The following is a 13,525-nucleotide window of genomic DNA, read 5'->3' on the forward strand; positions in this document are numbered from 1 at the left end:
AGAAAAGGCTTTTAAATCAATCTTGCTGGTTGAATTTGAACCAACTCATGTGCTTTAGTTTTATCATTTGCTTATCAATATCCACAACTGAGTTCCAAAACTACATGAGTAACTGAGAAAAGTAACTGGCTTTGCCTTTGCGCAGGCGATTAAATCATCAAGGGAGGTTGTTGGCTTATTTTCTTTCTGAGTCTCTAAAGACTTGACAAACTCTTGAGGTGGTAAGCTCCTAAAGAGCAAAAACTCTGCATGCAGATTCTTCTAAATAATGTTGCTTATGGGTTGCTGCAATTAAAACCAGTGGTTAGCAAACTATAGCTCAGAGACCAAATCCTAGTCCGGCACCTGTTTTTGTAAGATCTGTGAGCCAAGAACATTTCTAGGTTTTTACATAATTGAGACAAGAATCAAGAATGTGTCATGACAAGTGAAATATAAATGACACTCAAATTTCTACGTACATAAAGTTTTATTGGAATGCAGCCACACCCATTTGTTGGCATATGGTCTGTGGCTGCTTTCACGCCATAGCAGCAGAGCTGAGGAGCTGCAACAGAGACCACATGTCCTGCAAGGCTGAAAATATTTACTATCTGATTCTTTACAGCAAAATTTGCTGGTCTCTGCTCCAGACAATTGCATTAGTAATATCAATTGTGATGGTAGTATCAGTATCAACTGCAATAGTGTTATCAATTTTCAATTATTTGTCCCCGTATCCAAGTTTTTACTTCCTTCATTTATGATCCTAAAATGAACTCATCTTAAAATGTTAAACTAAAAGAAATAAAATCCAGCAAGAATGTCATCTCTGGCCAGTTACTGTGAGGATGAAGTCCATTTTAGCACTCAACAAATGCATCAAGTATTGGGATTTTTTTTTTCCAGTTTACTCCCCTTGGGATCTTTCCTTTAGGACAACCTTAATTTAGGATTTGGTCTTATAAATCTGAGATAGCATTCATGGTTATGACAAACTAGATGTGAGGGTATTTTAACTTCTCTAAAGAAGATCTATTCTACCTAACTTCTGTGTAAAAAAAGTTAAATGTGAGCAATACACTGACTTTAAACTTACCAGCTGCAGTCATCTTCCCACCCCAACTTCCAGGAAATTCACTTTCATGGGATGAGAGAAATGATCTGCACATTAGCTTCCCATTAGGAATGACCAGGAAGCAAAGGAGGTAGTTCTATTTAGAGATGTCCAATGACAGATGCCCCAGAGGGTCTTGAAGAATCACAGTCAATCATGACCCTCCACCTACAAACCTGGAGACTCCACTTAATAAATGACTGGACCCAAGCAATTCTTCCAGATAAGCATTTAAACCATATTTTCTCCTTGGGAAGAAAATAACCACAAAAGTCTACACAAAAATACTATGAAACATTTTTAATCCTGCAAAGGACTTGATTACTAGCAACCAAAAAGGAGAAAAGTCAACAAGCATAAAATTCAGTCTTTTAAATCAAGTGGACATGTATCAAATTGCTCAACAGTGTTAAATGGCATGATGTAATTTATCCATAGAAGACATGGTCTCATCCAGCAGAAAACTGATTTAAATATGTTTTGACAGAGTGCTAAGAGATATTACAGGCAACCGTAGACTTAACGAAGTATTTAAGGCTTCAAAACCTGGGCCTCTTAGAAAAATAACCTACAACTTCTTCCTCTACCATTTATGAGGGGAAAGAAACAACAAATGTCTATTAAAAGTCACAGAAACATGATTAATTTGTTTATGCCTTTCAACATTCCACTGTGTTCTGCAAAGGCAAGACATAAAACTCCAATAAATTTTATAGCTAAGATTGGTCTGAATATTTTCCTCGTGATACTCTTTCTGTCACACTTCTTCAGTGCTTGGAATAAAATGACAAATCACTGGGATCCAAAGGGAAAAGGCAGCTCCTTTCCAAAGATGGGGCGAGCTGACAAAATCTATTTTATACCTAAAATTAGAAATAAAATAAATAAATTCTTCAATACCAACTACATTTTCAGAGAGTTCATTAAAATTTAAGGCATTTTTTGACATGTCAGAGATTTTAGTCCAGTGACAGAAGAAAGAAGCTACCTGGGAGCAAATCCCAATTATCTCTATGGCTTGGTACATACACACGTGGAGCACAGCCTAAGATGGAGAGAGGTGACAGGTGACTCTCTGGACCCTCCTGACTCTGTGCAGCCTGTATACATTTGCTGGAGTTCCTCTGAAAAGGGGCATCTCAAATGGATTGTCACTCTTCTGTTTAAATTTGGATCAAGTTGGGGAACGTGTTTCATCAGCACGGTTTACCAGGGAAATGTGAGCAAGGCCAAAATAATTTCTTCTAATAATCTCTTATTTAAAAAAATAAAATTTAAGAAATTAAACATGGAAAAGGTTTATGCTAAGGGACGCCCTCCCTGAATTTCACAACAATAAAATAATGGCAACCTCATCTCGACTCATGAATCCCACAGCAAAGATGTACACAAAACAAACATTCATTCAACAATAACAGGATGGTCCAGTGTTTTACCCACCGAATAAGCACCATTATTTATTTTTCTCCCATTTTCCACAAAAATAAAGACATTACCTGCTGAATCAAAAGTTACAAATCATACCTCATTCAAAGACTTGGGGCACACAAACACTGCCCCTGTGGCCTGCCTCTAAGGCAATCACCAGTCTTTTTAGAAATCTAGATTAAGATCTACAAAGATTACTGTTTATTGAAAACAAACCGGAGCACCTTAGATCATCAATGATCAATAAACTCCCCTCTTTCCCAGTTTTGAAACAATTAAAGTTTACACAAAATTAGTCAAATCCAATTTCTTCCAAACTTCTCTCAACAGATAACATTCAAGTCGTGCTAATACTAGAAACCCATCCATCAGAGGAAATATCACGATTACCTGGATCACTTCTGAATAAGAACAACACTTATTTCATAACTACTTATGGTATAACCACATTTTTAGTGTGAATACAATTATATGCAATGGTCCAAAATGGAATTCCTGCCTTAGTTGCTCAAAATGAAAAATTTCTATGAAAGTCATAATTCTCAATGTGTTAACAGAAAAATAACCATATACCTTTGATGATTGATAGACAACAAATACCCCACTGCCATTTTCTGTGAACCGTGAAATTATCCCAATACCTTTTCACAGTTATCTGTACTTATACACAAGCCATCCCCCTTTCTTCTTCATGACTTTGCAAGTGATTTTATAAACAAGCTTTCTCACTCACTTAAAATTATACTTCAAACATTACATAAATGGTTTTAAGCCATTTGATTTCTATGATCGTGTCAGCTTGCTTGTTTTCATGGGAAGTCTGGCTTCTCTTGGCCTTTTTTTTTTTTTATTTTTTAATATTCCTTCAACACCTTCATTCAAGCCCTTCTTACCAGTTCCAACAAGGATGAAATTTCAAAGGCAAATAGAAGTGTAGAAAACCCGAACACGTGTTTACATGTTTACTCTTCCTAAAAAGTTACTTACTCAGGCTTCTGAAATCAAGAAAGACCCTACGAAAAAATGAAAAACTTACTGTCTGTCTTTGTTCATGATTTTTTAATAGAAAAGATGTTTTAAGGTATGTCAGGAAAATAAATAATGGGAAAAAGAGTCTACCTTAAAATTTTTTCAAATCTTCCCCAAAGAAAAGACATAAATGGGATCACAATGCATACGCTCAAATCTGCCCTCCAAAGCATACTTTTTATGTAGAAGTTATAAAGAATAAAAGTTACCCATTAATTATATGGCATGCATCAGCAGTGCACTGGTGGGCTTAACCTTGGTTTCCAGTTATGTCTATTTACAGATAAATCTCTTCCTGAGTGGAGCTTCATCTTCAGTTGAGACCCAAACCATTTGCTTTCCTATTTTTGGCAAGATACTTGACCATGTGATAAGGCAATCAAACATTTCAACCTCCTTCCCTTTTCAGTGGCATAACCCTCCTCTGTGAGATCACCAATGTGCCGGATATGAGGACAGGATCTAAACTACAGTCCTCTGAAACTAGAGATCAGCTTTCTTTGTTCCTTAGTCTGAAGGCTACGGCACTGTCTTTTCATATATTTGGGGATCTTGAGGATTTCAGTTGAACAGATTCAAAATGGTCTTCTTTTTCCTATGAAGAAAAAAAACAAAATCAACTCAAATTCCAGTAAGATTTTAGGATCTTATGGGTCCAAAAGGAAAGTTCTGGATATCATTTCAATCTATATACCTGCCAGTTGTAATTAGGATTTTACAGGAAGTGGCAGATATAAAACAAATAGCATGCCTACCCTAAAGGATGCTTTTGATGTCCAGGAGATAAGACAGACAAACCAAAATAGAAGCAAACATATTACTGCAATAGATACAAAAAGATGTAGCTGTGTTTTTTGTGAAGAAACCACTGAGACCCTTCCCAAAGGGATATCTGACCTCTGTGCCAAAATAGATGACCCTGACATGTGAATTTTTTACAAAAGAGAACTAACATAAACTACGTATTCTCAAGATAATATAGGATAAATAGAAGAAGGACAGCAGAAATAAATGAGGACAGCACCAATAAGACATAAGATCGTTAGGGTTCATTGATATGTTTTAGGAAAATCTTTTGGGCATATACTTACTAAAGATATTAAAAACAAGTCATCAGGTAATGTCAATAGTTTAACTCAAATCCATCATTGCTGGCTTGTGTTATGTATTACATTCAAACTGTAGCCTATTAAAATAAGTAATCCTTGGGGCACCTGGGTGGCTCAGCTGGTTGAGTGTTTGACTCTTGATTTCTGCTCAGGTCATGATTTCACACTTCATGAGTTTGAGCCCTGAGTTGGGCTCTGCACTGATAGTACAGAGCCTGCTTGGGATTCTCTCTCTCAAAATAAATAAACTTAAACAAATTTTTAAGTGAATCTTTAATGGGGAAAAAGAGAATTAAGAGAAGAGATTTCTCCCAATGTCTCATTGTTCACGTTAGAAAAAAAACTTTCTGAATTCTACTGGAATGCAATGGGGTGACTATGCTTTCAAAGAGAATAGAGATGAAGGAAACTAGAATTATTTTTAAAGTAAAGGAAATAGGAGGCATACCAGTCCTAGGTGCAAACAGATGTGTGTCTGAAGTAGAGAAGTCAAATGAGACAATAAAAGTGAGTAGACACTGGGTGCCTGCCAGAAAGAATAAGGCTGCTTTTGTGCTTTCTCTCATTTGAGTGAAGTCCAAGACTTCAGACAAGCTTTAGGGCTAGAGGGAAAGGATTATAGGAAAGATGTCACCACATGAACACCAACCTATCACTTATCCCTGCCCATGCTGAGATGACATGGCCCTGGGAGGGCAGGATGCACATCTCCTCAGTGCTCTCTGTGGCCCTGAAGAAGCTTGCCTGAAGCCTCCTGTTGACAGGACTTGATTTTATTGAAATAACCACTGATGATTCAAATGTTTATTAAGCACCAATGCACTACAAGAGCATGACTAGACTTCAGGGATACAAAATGTCTGTCCTCAAGGAGCCTACAGTGCATCATGGGAAAGAGCTTTAGGGTGTCAGCAATAAACTTAAAAGGAAATCCAAGATATTTATGGCCTTTCCTGGAGACAATTTGATTCAATATGTTCCTGAGGGGGAAAGAGGCAGAGGCCTGCTGGTGATCCTCAAGGCGTCACTTGAAATAAAACACTGAAAACACTTTATAGAATCATGTTAGCTTCATACGGCTTTAGATGCCATATCCTCTGTGTTCCCATGGGATTTTGCTCCTATTGGTGAGATGGCGGGGTATATGCATCCAAACACATCCGCGTGTGTGTGGAGTCAGCACCACTACCTGAGACTTACGGATGGCAGAATTGCAGATTATTCATTTTTTTTAATTCCCAAAACATGACTCCAGGCCTACCCCATGGTAGGCTGTCAATCAGTGGTTATAAATATGTACTGAAATACTACATTTCAGAAGGAAAAACACTGGACTTGAACTCAGCAGATGGGGTTTTTAATTCCTACCTAACCCTCCCTTGGACAAATAAGGAAAAGTCTCTAGATATCAGTTTACTCATGCATTAAATAAAGATGCCATACACATGATTTTTTTTAAGTTCTGAATTCAAGAATTTACTCAAAAGTCAACTTCCAGAAGCTTCTCCTTACCTCATCACTACCCATTTTACTGCATTCCCTTCTGTGTTCTCCACGAGACTCTAACTCAATGCTCTTATCATACTGGATGATCATTGTGTGGGTGTGTCTGTGTGTATGTGTATAATGTGCATGTGTCCTGCACTAATAAACTAGATAGTCTCTGACGTATCACCAAAACCGGGCAGAGTGTCTAACAGACAATGTTCCATGAATGATGGTGGAATGAAAAAATAAAAGAAAAAAGTTGAAAAAAATTCCTGAAGATACACTTTTAAAGTTGCTGAGGAAAGTCAAGAAAAGTCAATCTATAGATAAAACCTGACAAGTCCAGTGTATTGGTAGGAAAATACCAAATAAGGTCTGGCCTTTAGGACATGAATAAGAATATATAAGATAAAGCAAATCTTTTTTTTTTTTTTTCAACGTTTATTCATTTTTGGGACAGAGAGAGACAGAGCATGAACGGGGGAGGGGCAGAGAGAGAGGGAGACACAGAATCGGAAACAGGCTCCAGGCTCCAGGCTCTGAGCCATCAGCCCAGAGCCTGATGCGGGGCTCGAACTCACGGACCGCGAGATCGTGACCTGGCTGAAGTCGGACGCCTAACCGACTGCGCCACCCAGGCGCCCCAAGATAAAGCAAATCTTAAATGACATTAAGACAGTTAAGAAACTTACAGCCATTTTTACTCTACAAAGCCAAGCATAAAAAAAAAATGTAAAGTAGGACACACTATTAAGATTTGTCCAATGATATACATAGTAGTTTTATTCAGAGCTAGATACTGGAAATGGCACAAGTATTCATCAATAGGAGAATGGGTAAACAAATTTTGGCATATCCATCTAATAGAATACTACTCCTGGATAAAAATGAATCTATTACTGATAAACAGAGGGTAGATAAATCTCAAAAATATTTTTCTGAGTGAAAGAAAACTTATGCAAAATACTACACACCGTGTAATTACAATTATATGAAGTTCTAAAACAGATAAAACAAATCTACAGTTTAAAAAGATTACTACAGTGGTTTCCTCTGGGGGGACAAGGATAGGGATCAATTGCATGCAAAAGGACGTGAGTCAGCTTTCAGTGGTGAGGCTAACATCTTATTTCTTGATAGGATTTGGTGTGACACAGCATATACACTTCTCAAAATTCATCAGATTGCATCCTTGTTATGTGGGCATTTCACTCTATGTATACACTGTCCCTTAGAAAAAACTGAAAATATTTAATTCTCTCATCAGTTACATGTATCCTGAAGTGTTTAGGCATGAAACGTATTGAATTCTATAGCTTACTTTGAAATTCATCAAAACAAAAAAAAGATGTATTGATAAATGAAAGAGGGACAGAGATTTAGAAAGATAGGTAATAAATCAGATGTAAAATTTAGGTGGTGGGTATATGACTGTACCACTATATAATTCTTTCAGTTTTCCCATAACATTTTAAATTTTCATTTAAACAATTTTTAAATTATTCTGTCAATTAGAATTGCTATGCAAAACAGAATTAGGTGCACTGAGCCTTCTCAGGGAGAAAGACTTTATCTTCCACTATGTTTCCTGTGATTGTTTTCAGGTGCCTTTCAAGATTTCAATTCTCTGGCCATATAATAGCAACAAAGGAGGTCCTGCAATATGAGGAGACACTTAAAAGTTTACTGATACTTGTAATTCCCTCTTTTTCTTTTGCATTCAGCTTAGAGGTCACTCTGTCCTAAAAATCTTGCCTGGCACTAAATGCTTCCTCCATTATAAGACAATGCCCTTACAAATAAGGAATCACAAGATCAAATCAGGCAAGAGAAGTTTAAGTAAACTAATGATGGTGGTAATTCTCCATGGGTCTCCTGTGTTTCTGAATGCTTGGGAGGAATACGTTCAATGTCCATTACGGTACACAATCTTCACAAATATGCTTATATTACAAAAAGCCTTGGATGACATAGGTAAAGTCTTCTTCTAGAACAAAAGAATAGTTTGCCTACAGCTCTCATACTGTCCCTCTCTGTGGAGCAAATGGCAGACATGCTTCCTGACTGTTATAAAACATTCAGATTCCCCAAGCTAAGGGCTCCTTTTCTATAACATAACCCACTATGTGTTATCTAGTCTGCTTCACTCTGTAGTAAGTGGGGCTTCAGGAAACAAAGTAAACACTGTTGTTTTGACTACTGCTATTGCTGCAAGTAATAAACTTGTTTTGTCTCTGACCCAGCAGACTCCTGTCTTCAAAATGTCCAAGAAAGAATGCCAGGCTAATTTGTTGGCTAGCAAGTATAGTGCAGTTTCAGAACCTTGATAGTTCTTCACTGTTTTGCTGATGAGGATGGAAAATTGACAGAAAGGTATCTTTCTGGTTGACCAAATTATATGCTCAACAAGGTAATAAAATCGTCGTCCACTTCACTGCCTACAAATGAAAAGGAACTGAGGAAGTAGTTGTAGACTGAGTTCTGGGAAGTGGTTCCAAGACTTCACGGGTCAGCTGTCTGAATGGTGGCCTAGATGTTGTTAACACTCTTCTGAGAAGGAGGATTTCCTCACCAATCAGGCCATCAGCTGCAGCTGTGTTCCTTGCTAACAAATAATACTAAAATTCATCGTTATAGGAAAAGGTTTCACCTTCTTTCACACAGAGGTTACAGAGATATGTACCTACGATGACCATTAAAGAAAAAAGTGGAACGTACTTAAGGGCAGAAACTAGGTGACTTGTTAGAATTTCTGCTGATTCTCTTTGGAGATGATGTGGCAGGAACAAATGATCATTAAGAATGCACCAGCTGGGGCACCCGGGTGGCTCAGTCAGTTGAGTGTCTGACTTAGGCTCCGGTCATGATCTCCCAGCTCCTGGGTTTAAGCCCCGCGTCGGGCTCTGTGGTGACAGTTTGGAGCCTGGAGCCTGCTTCAGATTCTGTGTTTCCTTCTCTGCCCTACCCCCACTCATGCTCACTCTCTCTCTCTCTCTCTCTTTTCTCAAAACTAAATAAATTTTTAAAAATGATTAAAAAAAAAAAAAAAAGAATGCACCAGCTGGGCCATCCAAGGAATAAACATCTCTTGTACTCTACCATGCCAACTTTATCAAAGATGACTATAAAAATCTCAGACATTTTGTAATGGGTCTTGACTGCAGTAACAAAGCTTTGGCCTTCTCTGGGAGATTTCCCTGAGACTAATTCCCACAGGAAAACCTAGTGAGGCTATGACTAGTATTGAGACTCTTCATGCCCCATTTTGGGTTTACAATGCAGAAGGTCACTGGAGAATGAGAAACTGACCCAAAGGAATCTTCATAAGTTAGTATGATCAGCCCTACCTGAAAACTTCCCCTACCCTTTATTTTAAAACCAGGCTATAATTTAGACTGATGAAAATGAAGGGGTGCCCTGGATAGCTCAGTTGGTTAAGCATCCAACTTCAGCTCAGGTCATGATCTCATGGTTCATGGGTTCGAGCTCCACATCAAGCTCTCTGCTGTCAGCTCAGATCCTGGAGCCTGCTTCAGATTCTGTGTCCCCCTCTCTCTGCCCTTCCCTGCTTGTGCTCTCTCTCAAAAATAAATAGACAAACATTTAAAAAATGTTTTTAAAAGGCTCCAATATGTGAGTCAAGCCTAAATCAACAAAAGGACATAATACCCTCAGCCTCAGACAGAAATCAATTTTGCTAAGGAGTCGCAAAGCTGAAACAGATGATGTTAGGAATGATAACCTTGCCATTCAACATAGGATTTCACATGGACCAAAATACTGGAAGTTTGGTTGAGCAACTGCTGTGCTGCTTAAAAACAAAAGCAAACGCATGCCTTGTTTGCTGTCACAGAAACTGCCTTTGTCTCTGCACCCTCAATTCCATCCTCCTCATCTACCTTGACTTTAGCTGCTTTAAAGAGAAAGATGATTAGTTTTCCTGTCACGGAGAGGGAAAGAAGGCTACGCACAACCATCTGAGTATGCTAGGGAGTTCTGAGGAGGGAAGGGATTCAAACATTTATCACTCTTTGTTGCAGCCACCAAAATCACCATTCTACCAGAACCTGTGATAGGAGAGGGACATGCAAATTCAATGAATGGGGTTTAAGCAAGGCTCTCAGCAGGGAAGGTAAGATAATGTGACCTTGTGTGAAGGGCTCTACAGGCCTACTCAAGATGTTGCTGCTTCTACATCTGAAAAAGTAGGAGGTGAATATGCTTATACATCCTCATCTCCTAAGTACCAAAGGAGATTCCCCTGGTCAACAGCAGTCCCATGCAGAGAAGAGCTAGCAGAATATACCAAGGGTTCCTAATTCCTCTGCCATTTGCAACAAGTGCCTGTGTCATGACTACACAGAAGTTTCTCCACCTTCTGATGCCCAAAGTTGTCACAACCCAAATGATGCACTGTTGGTGTCAAGTTAAAAGTCCCAGTCTCAATAGCCCTGCCTATGCTATCAGACTTCTGCCAACAAAGATGGTTGATAAACCCCAACAAAATTCAGGAACCTGCTAATTGACTAAAGGTTCTGGAGACTATGTGACTAGATTTGCAATCTGGCCAGCCATGGAAAAGCAGTCCAGCACCTTACCAGACACTTTGCTATTGGAAACAATATGGCTTCACTTGAATATGCTCCCTGCTGTCTTCTATCAGCTAACCCACAAAGTAGTATCTTTTGAGGCAGGCCCAAACTAACAGGCTATGTTAAGAACTGTCCAGTAAGTTGAATCATGCTCTCCACCTTCGTGACCTCACAACCCTAATGACCAGTTTGTGTTACAATTCTCAGTCATTAATGTTGCTGCCAATTAGAGACTCCAGCAATGGTAAAGAGCCTTCTCCCAGAAACATCTTTTGGGATTTTAGATTCATCACCTTGATATGGCTACCAGGTGTAGTCCTTTTGAAAAGCAACTATTTGCTTATTACTGAGTTTTTGACAAAACTTAAAGCCACTGCCATGCGCAGCTTGTGACGCCATAGCCTGATAGTCCCATTCATGGTGGGTCAGCAAGGTGGAAAGGGCATAATAAGCCTCACTTGTCAAATATAAATGATGTATTCAAGAATATAGCTGATACTACCCAGCAGCAACTCAGCCTCACAGGAAAATATGGCAGCATACCCTACGGGGGGAACTTTATCCCCTACTTCACCTCCAAAAATGAAGCCACTGGCTCTGGCCCTTGGTTCACCAAAGTTCTACTACATGATTGGGGCTGCATTCACTGAAGGTTTGGTTGATCTGACACCCAACGAGTGTCGACCAGCTGCTGTAGCTGTCCTATCTCAGCACCAGGTATGAATAACTGAAAACCTACAAAATTCTCTGGCTCAGTGGGCAGAACCCAAAGCCACTCTCATGGCTGTGGCCAGTACTTCTCTTGATAAACCTTATTCTATCTCCAGTAACTCTTGAGCTATTGCCAAGAGTCAATAAACTATTTGGTCTGCCACTTGGAAAACTATAGACTGGCACGTTAAAGTTACTCCCCTTTGGGGCAATAAATTCCAGAAACAAATCTTAGCTGATCAAATCATCTGGGTCATTCATGAAGATACTTCCATTAAGGACCCATTGTCTGAAAAGATCAAATGGAATTAAGCACAGGATAGAAACTGCACTGGACTGCCAAAAATGCTGCACGGACCCATCATTCTGTCCACCATGGCAATGGATCTGGCATCACACACTGAGCACAAAGTAAAGCATGTTTTTTGGATGCAGAGGTTACCACAGCATGCAAGACTTGGGATTCATGTCAAAAGTTGACCAGCTTTTCCCTGGAAAATTGATTATGTATGTCACATCTCTGATCACCTCTCTTTGGGCTGTCAGTAGTTCCTTACCACTTGTGATGCCTGTTCAGGTTACGGTGTTCCTCTTTCAGTCTGATCTGTTGACTCTAGCCACACCACTATGGCCTTTGAAAACAATCTGATTGATGTTTGTGGCTTTATGAATCACTTCCAGTCTAAAACGATGCCCTTTTCATCACCAAAGCTACCTGAATATGGGCTGAGAGTACAGGTGTTCAGTGGACGTTCGACACTTCATACTGTTGAAAAATATCATTGGCCATTAGAAGGGCCTTCTCAAAAATCAAATCAAAAGATTTCTGACTCTATCTCCCTCACCTCCTCCTAGTCCACACATTTAATAAGATCGTTCAGTTACTAAACCTGGCTATCCCCAGAAAGGGATCATCTCCTCTTGGCTGTGTCACACATAATTATCAGTAAGAAAGTTGAGGTTATATGCACTTATATAAGGTTATATACACTTATAAAAAAAATCCAGGTTTCTACCCTGACCACTCCTGGACATGATGTGTCCTTTTTACTCAAAAGCCACTCCCAGAATAGCTGGTAGTAAACCCCACCAGAAGGGAGTCTAGGAGATTCAAATATAATTCTAGTTTAGCCATCTGTATTGTTTTACTGGACTGTCAATAACCCTAGACATAAAGAATACCAATCACTTCACTGACTACACAGCTTATCAAGACCTCCTACCACAGCCCACATGGACAAGGGTAGAGGACACACTGGGTCTCCATCATAAGTTTTTTTTAATGCCTTTGTCCCTCTTGCCCTTGAAAGTTCTGGAGCATAGGTCTGGGTGCCAATAATGGGATAAGTAGAAATAAGGTGAAGTTTTAGCTGAAATGGGAAAAACTGATTTTGTGGCAGTGGAAGAAGATTAACAATGTAGTCTGATAATGAGGTGCCTGAGAAGGAGATACTTTAGACCCTGAGAGGTATGAACGATGGAAGGATGTTAATGATCATTTGTTTTTCAGAGCCACTTTGTCACCTTTTATAAAGGACAATGCCTTAGTGTTCCTCTCTCAAACGTAGGAGTCTCAAAGACTCCTAGGTCTACCATGCCCATCAGATGCTCTAACCGTAATTCCTCTTCAACTTACTGAGAAGTCGATCCGAAGTAGCACAGGGAATGGCCCCAGCTTCTGCCCCCAAAACATCAACACTACCATTCCTATTGCCATTGCTCAGTCATTCCTTGGAGTGAACAAGTACCACCTAGTTTGCAGCACGGGCAAACAGGAAAAGTTGGAATGACTGCCCTCAAGCAGTCTCCTCAAAGACTATGAAGAGACAGAATTACTTGAAGTGAATGGGGAACCTTAAGGTTTACTAGCCAGCAAGGAGCTTGCAGGCACCATCAGTCTGAGTTGCTTAACTAATATAAGGTCCTATTTGGTATCTCCAACAACTGTAAACACTATTTTCTTTCCAAAGGCACTATATGTACCTTCAGGACTGTACTTCTCGTGCAGAATCCAGGTATTAATTTCTCTCCTAAAAACATGGTGGCTTGATTTGTACCCTAGGAATGGTTCT

At 39.3% G+C, this 13,525-nt stretch overlaps 1 protein-coding gene across 2 annotated transcripts in view; it reads right to left on the minus strand.

Annotated features, from left to right (window-relative positions):
• Window positions 1–1,381: 1,381 nt before the first annotated feature.
• The window catches only part of ELAPOR2 (endosome-lysosome associated apoptosis and autophagy regulator family member 2), a 178,487-nt gene continuing 166,343 nt past the window's right edge, over window positions 1,382–13,525 (minus strand). For both annotated transcript variants that reach the window (XM_045494660.1, XM_045494661.1), the window contains one exon: window positions 1,382–4,148. In XM_045494660.1, the coding sequence (XP_045350616.1) occupies window positions 4,089–4,148 (60 nt within the window). In that variant the 3' untranslated portion in view covers window positions 1,382–4,088. The remainder of the gene's footprint in view (window positions 4,149–13,525) is intronic.

Source organism: Leopardus geoffroyi, chromosome A2 (assembly GCF_018350155.1).
Source record: "Leopardus geoffroyi isolate Oge1 chromosome A2, O.geoffroyi_Oge1_pat1.0, whole genome shotgun sequence".
NCBI lineage: Eukaryota > Metazoa > Chordata > Mammalia > Carnivora > Felidae > Leopardus > Leopardus geoffroyi.